Below are 13,987 nucleotides of genomic sequence, written 5' to 3'. Positions count from 1 at the left end.
ACATTCAATCCCTCATATATTGTGAGTGTGCATACCCCCCCCCCCCTGGCACATGACTAGTTATTATTATTATTATCATAATAACACCTACTGACCGTTTGAAAAGCGGTCCGGTTCTCCAGATGTTGGTGTTTCCCACACATCCTCGGGGAGGTTCAGTGATATTCTCCTTCTCAAAGAGCTCCTGTAGAGACTGGGCCACCACCGCCACGGCGTCCGTGATGTGAGCCGACTCATTCTTACCGTTTATCAGCTGTAACCCCAGAAGACCTGGCACCAGAGAGAGAGACAGGTCAGACACTGTATGAAGACCTGGCAGCACCAGAGAGAGAGACAGGTCAGACACTGTATGGACACACACTCACGTTCCCAAATACATTCACATAATTAACGGAGTTGAATTCATTAAATGGTCATTAACATGAGCACAGCCACGCATTTTATTTTACTAATCTATGGGTAGATTCTGGCAGGCTATAATTGAAAGAGCCTAAAGGCCCCACTAGCGGGCCCTAGAGGCCATTGCTGATAAAAAAAAGTGGGCGGGGTGCCAAGAGGGTGGAGTGTGCGGTTTTGGCGGCGGGTGTTATAATTATGTATATATTCATTCATAACAAAACTGCTAAAGCTTTCTAGTTAAATAAAATAAAGTACCATAATTAAAAAGCTGCCTTTCAACACTCGCATGACTTGATTTTGTGATTTTGAGGTGGCTTGGGTTTGCTCAGGAAAATTTGCCCTTTCATGACTTTTCCTTAACATACTGTTTGAGACGTTTTGTAAATATGAAATAAATATTTACAGTGTTTCCAGAGCAATCCATCCAGCAATTCCATTTCTAAATCTCAAAAAGATCAAAATGACCTGTTCAGTCATGCGTGTGTTAAAACAGCATATAGGGTGGCTAGAGAGAAAAGGGGGGTGATCAAAATAAGTAGGCGTTCATCCTGCAATCTGCATATTAGATTATGAGGTACTATATTGCATGCATAATTGACATTTTGGTCTAAGGGTGGTGCTAGAGGAAATTACATAAGTAGGGTCCATTCTTTGGGGATGTGAAGGTGCACAGTCAATTCCATGGATATGATTGTTGGTGTTAGAAACTAGTTTGGGACTAAAAGTGCTGGACTAAACGACACAGGCAGTCCTTATAGAGCCCTGACCGCTTGTAGGGCTAATAAGTGAGGGGAGTCACGCGCACACACACACACACACTCACTCACGCACGCACACGCACACGCACGCACACACACACACACTCACACTCACACATTATGCAGATTATGCACGCACGCTCGAACATGGGTGTGAGGAGTCAGGCTAGCATGCTAGTATTAACCGGCTGGTGGGTCTGTAGCATCACGGGACCACATGCAAGGTGCAAGATGCTACTCCCTAAAAAAAGACACAACAATCACCCTTTGCCCCCCTGAACAACTCTGAGACAAAATGCTTCCAAACCAAACACTGGCATATTGCTAAACAACAACTGTCTGCACTTATAATTCAGCTAGACAAACACCAATAGATAAGCAATGGTGGCATTCCTCATTAAAACAACGAGTAGCCTACTGCTGGCTGCATAATGGTTGCATTTAAAGGGATATTTCACTTTCAAAAAAACTTTTGGTCATTTTATCATCTAATCAGGCTTTTATGAACACCCGGAACAGTTTTTAATTTGCTTGATTCAATATTTAGATATTTGATGTAAATGTTATCAGGCCCAGGGCCTCTCCCCATACACACCCATTGTAACTTCAAAATACATTTTAACCATGATAGATTAATTAAAAACACCCATTATATTTTTCTGGTGACTCGTACTACCCTCCTAATACGTGAGCAGGCAGTGTTTTTTCAATAACATTTTTCAGTTATTTTTAATAATTCTTTGGGAAAATGGAAAAAATTAAATAGGCCTACAATACAAAATTATTAAAAATAAATGGAAAAAGTTATCGAAAAAACACGGCCTGCTCACGTATTAGGAGGGTAGTATGAGTCACCAGAAAAATAATGGGTGTTTTGTAATGAATCTATCATGGTTAAAATGGAGTTTGAAGTTACAATGGGTGTGTGTGGGGAGAAGCCCTGGAGGAGAAGGGCCTGGTAACATTTACATCAAACATTGACATATTGAATCAAGCAAATTAAAAACTGTTCAGGGTGTTCATAAAAGCCTGATTAGACGATAAAATGACAAAAAGTTTTTTTTTAAGTGAAATATCCCTTTAAGCCAAGGTTTATACCCCGTGGCACGACGTGTCGCTTGCCGACCAGTATTGCTCTACAAGCTAACAACGCATTATGAAGAGACACGTTGTTAGCTTGTAGATCATTCATTCTCGGCGGTATAGGGGTCAGCCCCGTGTTCCCTCATTTTAGGGTTGGTGTTGGGGTTAGGGTAGGTGTTGGCAGGGGCGTCACAACGGGGGGGGGGGGGATGGGGGGGGGGGGGGGTGGTGGGACTGAGTTACTAGGGCCCAAGGTGGAGGGGCCCTAGTAACTTTAGCTATTGAAAAATAGCAGATATACAAGCTCGCAGCGCGGCTGCGAGCTTGTAGATCTGCTATTTTTGAAAAGTCGTGAAAATGTGTGAAAATCTTTGAATATAATTATGTATTTTTTAAGCGAACATTTGTAACTCAAATTTTGCTTCTGGGAGGTCCCTGGAACGAAATATTTCGAGATGGGGGTCCGTGGCCAAACACATATCATCTTGGGGGTCCTTCACATGAAGAGGTTTGAGCACCACTGAGATGGAAACATAGGTTTCTTGCACCCATTTTCACGATTTTTCAAAAATAGCAGATATACAAGCTCGCAGAGCTGTGAGCTTGTATATCTGCTATTTTTCAATAGTTAACATGAATCCTTGTACCCAGGGCCCATCATTTGGTTAGTGTTAGGGACGGGTTGTGGTTGGGATTACGGTTGGGATTCAGGGTTAGGGTTATTATGGGTTAGGGTTCAGGTTGAGTGAACGTCAGTATGCTCCCGACAGCTGGATCCCTTGGTTTCAATGTGGAATGCTAAACAGTGCTAACACACTGGCCTCTGGCTGGCTGGATTACCAGTGCAGGCCATAATAATATGAGTGTGTGGAAAGGAACCTGTCTTGAATCCAAATGGTGGTCACAGTGTTGCTTTGGAGCTCCTTTAAAAAAATGGTTTCATCACATAAAAGCTTTTGACAGCATTTATTTACTAATACTACAACAATGTTTTTGTACAGAATTGTGAATAATATGCTCTAATAGCACATGACATGCCAGGTATGGTTTCTTGAAGATGAACTATAAGCCCTAACAACAAGAAAATAGCTCTTCTCGTTGTCTGTGTGCTCATACAGAATAATATACTGTATATATAATATATATATATATATATATACTATATATATGTGTGTGTATGGATCATAGCCTTGTGATATAGTAGCCTAAGCTACTGAATCAATACGAGTGCTGCACTTATAAATTAAGAAAAATCATTGTAATTTTTACAACTAGCAGAATTTACATTGTGTAGAAACCATTTTATATAAGCCCAGCGGTTTTCAGTTGTAGATTTATTTTTCTTTAGAGTTTAACATCACTGCACATTACCTATTTCCCTCGTATTATTTGAATTCCTCTGTCAGTTCAGGGCGTAACACATTCCATGTTTCTTTTTAACAGAACAGCAGACAACGTGCTTCTGTTAAAACATACAGTACCCGTGACACGTGCTCTGTTGAAAAGTACAGTAACTGATGCACAGATGTGTTGAGAAGGACATGCTGTTTTATAGCGCGTACATGAGGCCTTTTACAATATTAGCTAGCAGCTGGAGATGTTGAAGATCAGCCAGATAGCCAGGGAACTACACAGCACATTGAATGTGACATTATATTGGTTGTAATAATAAGCTACTGATGTCAATCAGCCATACATACTAATGACTATAATCTTGAACATATCGTCGTTGTCGGGTGGAACCCTTGTACGTCCAAAACCGTTTGTTTTGTATTTATCATTTTAAAAATTACTTAAACTAGTGAAAGGCGTTGTGTGCTTGTAGATCTGCTGTTTTCACTACTTTTGTGCAACGGCCTTGTATGATGAAGCAGGGCTTTGCTTTGCGAAAATATGAACACATTTGAAACTTGGAGATACGAGGTTATACTGCCCGACAGTGACGATATGAATCACTTCTATCCAACCATCTTATGGAGTGTAAATCATAGGTATAAATCATAAGCCTGATGATATTAAGGAATGAATTGCTAGTTGTTTTCAGTTGTCTGCCTGACAAAGATATTTAACCACTTAAGCCCTATTTCAAAAAACGAATTCAAAACATTTTCAATAAAAATAAATCTTTCAATCTTCGGTAGCCAATGGACAAGCACAGAATGCATCTTCACGCTTTGTAAGCTTGTAGATCTGACAAATAATTTGTTATTTCCCAAAGTAGGGACACCAGCCAGGGTTAAAGTGGTTAATAATGCATTTTAGGTTGAGGCCTTCTTGTGACCCACCTTATTCGGTGCAGGAAAAGACTGCTAACATTCGAACCATCCGGTCATTTGGTCAATGCTAATGAGTTCTCTGGCTAGCTGAGTCATCCTGCGCAAACAGCGCCCCCAGCTGGAGGCAGAAACACTGTGTTGAAAAGGGTGTGGCTTCTACTGACCAGGGCGGAGCTTCAGACAGGAAAACAGGAAGCGACGGCGGGAATCTTACCATTGCGTTCACACAGATTTCATTGTGAGGCGGGGCGTCGTTGCCGTAGCAACTCTGCCTGGCAAATGTACCTACCCCCCCCCTACCTTTTACATGGGGTGTGGGACACGCCCCACCCCATGTAAAAACAAATCATAAAACTTGATTCAAACTCGTTATGTGTATCCCCTGCTTCTGTGAACCTACATTAAAGTGAAAGTTCACCATAGTTCACGCAAAAGATTACTCACCCAATTGTAATCGTTGAATTTGTGGATATTTTTAGTTTTTCGTCGCATTCCTAAGCCAGTAATTTGATGACGACAACAGTTCCCTATGGAGACACAAAGGAGACTCTTCGTGTCTCCATCGGGAACTGCTGTCGCCATGAAATTATTGGGGGGCGAGTAAGAAAATACGTAATTTTGGGGGTGAACTATCCCTTTAAGACTAGACATACAGCACAGGCTCTATGTTCTCTATATATGGGCGTGTTATTGGCTTGTCTACTGAAAGAAGAGGTTGGCGAGCGGGCAGACGACACACACTATAAAAATGAAAACAAACAGAAAGATGTTAGACATTTAAAGCCACAAAGTTTCACAGAATAAACACCGTTTGGAACCTTTAAACATGTTGGTTTCTGTTTGGGAATGTTTAAACGTTCAAACGCGTCAGAAAGAGAAACACAACGCACACCGAGGTGTTAGCTATGATGAGTACAGATGTCATCATTATGAGAGAGAGAGAGAGAGAGAGAGAGAGAGAGAGAGAGAGAGAGAGAGAGAGAGAGAGAGAGAGAGAGAGAATATGGCGTCTCCATCCATATGTTTTCATGTGAATTTTGAATATATGCTCATGAAAAAAAACCTGAATGGAATTAACCCCTACAAGAGGCCAATTCTACAAATGTTTCTATATCATTATTATTTTGTTCCAGGGACCCTCAGAAGCAAAAGATTTGAGTTAACATATATAAATGTCTGCTTAAAATATTTGCAAAAATGTTCATGATCTTTCCAAAATAGCAGATCGAGAAGATATGAGCTTGTATATATCTGCTATTTTTAAATAGCAATCTAAAATGGCACAGATGCTTTCCCGGTTTTAATGGGTAAAGATAAAAGGCCGGAATATCGCAAATACTTTTTGACACTTGGATGAAAATTGGTAGAAATGCTGGAGATAAAATGCAATAAAGAGGAAACAGACGAATTGAATAAAACGATGACTTGTACCAAGAGTTTCATATTTATTGACAAAATCCTCAACCGTTTTCTAGTAACCTGCAGACGACGGTGATGTACAACCAACCACCTGTCAGAGGGGCTGTTATGTAACCTCAACAGCAAACCATTCCATAACCGTTTGGCTGGTGTTCGCGTTGTCGATGACATAATCGCGTTGCGTTGCGCTCTGACTGTTTGCACCGCAGGTCATGGGAACAACAACATGCACTGATTCCTTTTTCTGCTGACTTTTGGGGAAATTCGTGCAACATTTGGATGGAAACCGAGCCAGAAACAGAGAGAGAGAGAGAGAGAGAGAGAGAGAGAGAGAGAGAGAGAGAGAGAGGGAGAAAGAAAGAAAGAAAGAAAGAAAGAGAGAGTCTGCCATATGATCTAACAGCAGGGCAGGCGGGGTGGAGATGTCAGGGTGGAGATGGGTGGGGTGGGGTGCTGCTCCTACCATCTGGTGCTTCACTCAGGGCCTTGCCGCTCATCTCTCTCTCCCCGACCAGCCAGACGTACCCAGAACCCGTCATGTTGAGGTGGCGAGCTGCTTTGTAGACCGACGCGGCCTCGTCCTCGCTGCGTGGTCACATACACACGCACGCAAACACGCACAAACACGCAAACAAACATACACACACACACACGTTTGTATTACTACTTGTGAAGACACCGAAAAAATAACAGATCGTCGTTGTCGGGTGGATTGTCCTAAATTGTTTTGTGTTCATCATTTAAAAAGATTATTTAAACTAGTGACAATAGCCGATCTACAAGCAAGATCAGCTATTTTCACTAGTCTTGTGCAACAGTCTCGTATGGTGAAGCAGGGCTTTACTTTACGGAAAGAAAAAGAAAACGTACAAATGACGAGGTTTCTGTCCGACAGTGAAGAGATCTCACCTGTGAGATTATAGATCTGTACTGGATATAAATTGGTATAACTCTCACACACACACACACACACACACACACACACACACACACACACACACACACACACACACACACACACACACACACACACACACACACACACACACACACCGGGGGAACCGACAGCAAATTAAAAATTTAGACTGTGATAAATTTGTTCACCATAATGGTTTGTTCAGTATGAATTAACAAACAAACGTTACTCTCTTGAGATTAGTCATTGGCATTACTTTTTTCTCTTCCCCTTTGAGAGATATGGCATAAACCTAAAGTATGTTAAATGTAACTTGTGCAGCCAAAGAAGAAATGATTTTAAACGGTCCACTCCTGAGTATTTAATTATGATTTTTTTTTATCTGATAAAGGTTCTTTGTTGAATTGGTACCGCTATGAAAAGTGTTCATCAAACTCAGCAGGGTTGAGACGGTCCTTATTTTCCATTGTGTAACTTTGATTTGATTTTCTTCAATCCATCTAATTTATGCTGCCATAAAAAACCTCCTCAGCATAATTTGCTATCCATTCAGCTGCGTTTTCAGCAGTTATGGAGAACTTTTCTCATTTGAAGTAATTTCCATATAATTATCTTTAAAAAGAAACTCACAATGTCCTCTAGATACAGACTATTAAAGACGTCAGGGATGTACATTATGTTTTGCTTTAAAAGCAGACACTCTGTTTCATGGCCAACTTCTTTTCTATTCAGTTTAGAGTTTACAGTTTAGGCATTTAGCAGACGCTTTTAATCCAAAGCGATTTACAATAAGCAGATAATACATCACTATAATAAACAAGATAATATGTCAGAACATCAGCAACAATATGACAAATGCATATGAATAACAATCTAAAAAACAATATAATAATACAATATAATAATACAATATAATAAAATCAATCTAAATTGAGTCATTGAGTGTTTCAGTAGTGCTACTATGGGTTTAGATGGAGACTGAAAAGGTGAGTCTTCAGTCTACGGCGAGCAAGTGAGTCCGTTGTTCTAAGTGCGACAGGGAGTTTATTCCAAAGCTTGGGAGCCAGGAGGGCAAACTGTCTCGGACGAGTGGATTTTTGTCCTGGTGTTTTTAGCGAGGGTTCTGTCAGCATCCCTGTGTTGGCTGATCTAAGTGAACGGGTGGGGGTGTAGGGGTTGATCAGGTTTTGGAGGTATGGAGGAGCCATACCTTTGGCTGCTTTGAAGGTCAGCATCAGTATTCCTAAGGCTACTGTGCAATAATAATAAGGCACACTTTAATGGTTAAAGTGAAAAGTGTTGCTACAGAAAGTAGATTAATTACATTAAAAGTAGATGACAGACCGTGACATAATATCTGTGATTCTGGTCATCAGACATGGGAGGGGAGTCATCCCCCACCCCTATGGAACTGGTTACGCCAACAAACACCCGCACCCCTCTTGCGCCCCTGCCCTGTTTGAAGGCAAGGACCATAACGTCCTTGTCGGGTGGAAACATTGTATGTCCAAAACCGTTTGTTTCGTATTTATCATTTTTTAAATTATTTAAACTAGTGAAAACAGCCGATCTACAAGCACACACCGCCTTGCACCGCGAGGCGCTGTGTGCTTGTAGATCAGCTGTTTTCACTACAGGGCTTCTTTACTTTGCGAAAAAGTTTACAAATGTGAAACTTGGAGATACGAGGTTTCTGCCCGACAGTGACGATAAGCTGATTGACAGACAGGATCATATTCTAACCTGACAGAGAGAGAGAGACAGGCAGACAGACAGACAGACAGACAGACAGACAGACAGACAGACAGACAGACAGACAGACAGGTGTACTAACCTAGCAGACAGGATGATGACTCGAGCCTCCAGGTCTCTGGCAGACAGACAGACAGACAGACAGACAGACAGACAGACAGGTGTACTAACCTAGCAGACAGGATGATGACTCGAGCCTCCAGGTCTCTGGCAGAAAGACAGACAGACAGACAGACAGACAGACAGACAGACAGACAGACAGACAGACAGGTGTACTAACCTAGCAGACAGGATGATGACTCGAGCCTCCAGGTCTCTGGCCTCCAGTAGCAGAGATGTCAGGTTGGTGTCCTGACTGAACAACAACACCTTCTCTGCCTGGGATGACAGACAGGCCAGGCCGCCATGCAGAGAGACAGATCAGGACCACAGGTCAACGAGGCAGGAGGACAGGTCGGTCACGCGGCCGCAGCAGGACAGGTCAAGATGCAGGAACACAGCAGGTCACACCAAAGCAAGAGAAACATCACAGGACACACGGAGGACAACACATGATCAGATGTTCACCGTCAGAGCCCTCCCACCCACAGAGCACCACCCTGCAACCAATGACCAACAACCAACAAACACCAACCAACCATCAACCGCCAACCGCCAAACAACCAAAGACCAACTCCAACAACAACCAGCAACTAATCAACCACCACCCACCCGTCCGACGAACTCCCAACAACTACCACCCAACATCTACCCACCCAGCCGACAACTCCAAACACCCATCAACCACCAGCTATCTACCACCCCGACATCCAACCGGTACCAACCAATAACCACCAAACAACCATCCGCCACCAAACCAACAACCAACCAACAACCACCACCCAACAGCCACCCACACCCGTAGAACAAACCTCCAACAACGACGATACCACCCAACATCTACCCACCAAGCCGACAACTCCAAACACCCATCAACCACCAGCTATCTACCAACCCCGACATCCACCTGGTCCCAACCAACAACCACCAAACAACCATCCGCCACCAAACCACCCAACAGCCACCCGTCCGTCCAACAAACCTCCAACAACGACGGTACCACCCAAAATCTACCCACCCATCCAACCACCCATCAACCACCAACTACAGTACCTACCACCCAACAACCTCCCGGTCCCACACACACCAACAACCCCCAAAACCACCAGCCAACCTCCACCCAAAAACCACCGACCAACCTCCACCCAAAAACCACCCGTCCAACCTCTCCCCAAAAACCACCAACCAACCACCACCCAAAAACCACCAACCAACCACCACCCAAAAACCACCAACCAACCACGACCCAAAAACCACCAACCAACCATCACCCAAAAACCACCAACCAACCAACCACCACCCCAAAAACACCAACCAACCACCACCCAAAAACCACCAACCAACCACCACCCAAAACCACCAACCAACCACCACCCAAAAACCACCAACCAACCACCACCCCAAAACCAGAAATTGAGATGGCGAGTGAGCTCAGTACAATTTAGGCATTTAGCAGACGCGATTTACAATAAATACATCAATACACCAACATCAATACATCAAATGCAGTAGTGTCACTTTTGATGCTTTACTGATGTTTTTGACTTTCCATATGGGCTTGAGCTTTACCAGATCCAGGGCAGCAGTTGTTTGCGCAATTCTGGCAAGGACTTCCTGTTGGAATCCTACATCAGACACGATTGCTCTGGTATTTGAAAGCTACTGCCTTTACATTACAGTTAGAGGCTTCTGCACGGTTAGAGGATCCTGCACCAAACTATAGTTACTTTTTTGTATTCCATTAAAGACTAATTCCATTAGTAAAGACTCCCCCCCCCCCCCCCCCCTGCCATTCCAGGCTCTGCAGCCTGGAATGGTTGTTCAAGTGCAGCTAAACTTGGCATGTTAGTAAACGTGCCACAGGGAGCCCCTTAAAAACCCCTGAACATAAGTCCTGCCGATCAATCTTCTATTTATTTATAAACATGTTTAAAAAAAACAATGCACCAAATGATAACAACACGTAGTGGAGCGCTCGGTGCGAGCGAGCGATACGTGTACAAAGCACGATTTTGGGCCGCGGACTTACATTCATGAGGCTGTAGGCTGAGTTCCTCCATTCATTTGCGTGGAGCCAAACGGGGGAGACAGCGATAAAAAACGGCGCCCGAAAGTACATTACGTCCTCGATCTAAACACATGTAATCCACTCATTGTGAAGCCTTGATTTCGTCTTTCGTCTGATCGAAAAAGACTCAGAGGAACGCTACGCTAACGGATCCTGCTTGTATACAGAGAGACGCAACGGCTGCTATGCATTCTTCAGGCAGTGAGTTGCACATGACGTCATGACGTCGCTGAAACATTAACCCTTCACGTGGATTCTTAAAGAGACAGAGGACGACCGGCGACTGTTTTTTTTAATAATTATCATTAATTTCATTTTTAATGACCTAGTACGGAAAAAGACGAGCGGCTAATTGAGCCGACCGGACAAGTACGGGCAAGTACGTTCGGCTTGCAAAGTGTGTTAACAATAATGAATTGCACCTGTGCAGCTGACTTATGGAACCTGGGAATATAGGCTACCATTTTGTCAAGATGGGGAGAATAAAAGTGTGGAGAATATAATTATAATACGTTGTTAATGTGACCATACATTTTGCATTTGTAGTTATTTTTAACAACATAATAACCAGCACTGATAGACAAAGAGACATTCATGGATTTATATTTAAAAGTAACTTTTATTTTCCCCCCTGGACCCAGGGTATGGCAGCTGCATACCCCTGCCATACCCAATTGACGCCCCTGCTCTTATATGACTACAATCATAAAAGCAACACAGTCTGTACTTGTGACTGTCTATAGCCCCCCTAAGCATGACAATAACCTTTTTATTAGAGTTTCAAAGATGTTATGTCCATTGCTTTTACTATTATGACAAACTATTATTTTATTGGGGATTCCATACCTTGACCAGCATTTGAAGCGTACTATAAACAATTGTGGAAACACATAAGACCTATTCTTCACTAAAAGTACATATATCTTGTTGCAGCCTATATCAAGTTGACGACCTTGTTGATGATTTTAACAACAAACTACGGTAATATACTGCATACCGTAGGACCAGAGATACAGTTAATCCTGCTGCATGGACACAATGTTGCCAAATGTTGCCCTTGGCCAGATTAAGTGAAGCTGGAGGAAGAGTAGACAAAATTACCATCTTTGTCCCCATTCTTAAATTACAAATATTGATCTACAATAATGCGGTCAGAAAGGAGAGACAACACAATTTCCTAAAGATAATTACTGAAAAGCAAAACAACCCTTAAGCCCCTTTCTCCACTTTTAACCTACCCCTGTTACTGTACATGTTTAAACAATCAAGGCTCTGAAATGTGAGGATTATGCTGCATTTTTTAGGGAGAAACATCCCACAACCTTAATTAGAATCGCCCCAAAAAATAGTGTGTTTGTGTGTGTGTGTTTCCATCTGTAACTCCACGTTCAGCAGTTGTTCAATTGTCTAAAAAACATAATACAAAAATCAATAACGCATGTACCTTGCCCAACATCAACTTTATCACCTTCAGATGTGTCTCTACTTCTCATAATCCCCAAATGTTTAAAATATTTTCCCAAATTTTGGCCTGTAGGCGGCTGTCCTGTGCTGCGATTTACATCACAAATGGGCGGCAACAAGCAGCGCACTCCCAGTCCCAACTGCCTGCAAGCAGAGATGGAGTGAGGGGGAGGGGGGCAGTTCCAGAGAGAGCAACATCACAGTCTGTCTGCTTCACACCAAGGGGCTGTAGGCTAGTTACATTAATATGGGAACTCATATTTGTAACCCTGCTTTAGTAACTCCCTGGGATCTGCCTGCCCAATAGCCCACATATAGGATTACATATTTTTGAGTTTGTTAGCGGAGAGACATCTCCATTATGAAATGAATTATTCTACCTGTGCTCTTGACCCTATTCCAACTAAGCTCTTTAAAGCTGCTTCCCACTGCCTCCCCACAATACAGCTAGTACAAATAAACTCTTCCCCACAATCAGGTATCTTCCCCAAACCCCTAAAAATAGCCTTGATAAAAAAAAACTCAGCGACATCTGTATGCTGTAGATCTGACTGCAATTACTGTACAGCAGGCGTTTTCATTTTTTTTGTCTCAGGGCACCCCATAAATATTTTTTTAATCCGAGGCATTATAATTTTCACTCCCAGCACCTTATAGCATATCGTCGTTGTCTGGTGGAAACCTTGTATGTCCAAAACCGTCTGTTTTGTATTTATCATCTATAAAATGTACTAAACTAGTGAAAACAGCAGATCTACAAGCACACAAGCGACAGAGGTTTCTGCCTGACAGATGATATTTTAGTGATTATGTTGCGAGGAAAACATTGAGATAATAGCCATTTTGGTTAGAACTGACTGAAAATAACTTTGTACTTCAAGTTTAAATTGACACTAAATATATTTTTAAGTGTCCAAATAAATCAGTCAAGTATTATCAAATTATCTCGCGGCACCCCTGGACTGCCGTCACGGCACCCCAGGGTGCCCCGTCACCCACTTTGAAAACTCCTGCTGTACAGGCCCATTATCAAACCCACTTCCTAGGTAATCTTCTGGAGAAGATAGTTTCTAATCACCTGATCACAACAAGAACATTTTGGATACATTTCTATTATGAACATCCAAACCCCGACGAACAACTAACTTCACCCACCACCAACAACACCCACCCACTAGCCACCCACCATCCAATAACAACCAATCACCACCACCACCCATCAACAATAATCAAACCACTCCCACCGACAACTTACCACCTTAAGATCCAACCACCCAATCCACCCAATCCACCCAGCCACTACCCAGCCAGCCACCCACCCAACCATCCCACCCACCCCCCCACACCCTGAGCCTCCACCATGCGGCCTCTCATCTGGGGGAAAATGGAGAACAAAAAAATCATGTTTCCAAGATCTGCCGAATGGAAGCTGGAGGGTGAGAGGAGGAGGTGGGGGGTCACATGCAAACAGAGACGCTGTCAGAGTCCAACCAGGAGGGCGTGCACGTTGAGAGGAGCGCTGATGCAACCGCAACTCAACAAAAACTAAAACAAAAACAAAAAAGACGAGTGGGAAGGACCAGGAGGAGCGGAGGAAGAGAAGAGAGGATGAAGTGATGAGGAGCAGGAGGAGGATGAGGAGGAGAAGGAGGTGGTGGTTCAATCCCCAAAATGAAGGAAATAAATTAAGAAAGGGAGGAGAGGAGGTGAGGAACCTGCTGGGCTGTGCAGCTCTACCCCTTTTCCACACATG

General features: G+C 43.0%; 1 protein-coding gene across 3 annotated transcripts in view; it reads right to left on the bottom strand.

The window, feature by feature from the left end:
- Positions 1-13,987, bottom strand: part of LOC308296399 (glutamate receptor ionotropic, NMDA 1-like) — an 82,849-nt gene that overhangs the window by 52,985 nt on the left and 15,877 nt on the right. For all 3 annotated transcript variants that reach the window (XM_080739674.1, XM_080739672.1, XM_080739673.1), the window contains exons 5-7: positions 8,884-8,981; positions 6,399-6,520; positions 96-270 (exon numbers count right to left, since the gene is read on the bottom strand). In XM_080739674.1, the coding sequence (XP_080595800.1) occupies positions 96-270; positions 6,399-6,520; positions 8,884-8,981 (395 nt within the window). The remainder of the gene's footprint in view (positions 1-95; positions 271-6,398; positions 6,521-8,883; positions 8,982-13,987) is intronic.

The sequence above is a fragment of the Nannobrachium achirus genome (genome assembly GCF_963921795.1).
Source record: "Nannobrachium achirus genome assembly, chromosome: 12".
NCBI lineage: Eukaryota > Metazoa > Chordata > Actinopteri > Myctophiformes > Myctophidae > Nannobrachium > Nannobrachium achirus.
Note: the sequence above shows the minus strand (reverse complement) of the source record. Positions and strands in the feature narration are given on the sequence as shown.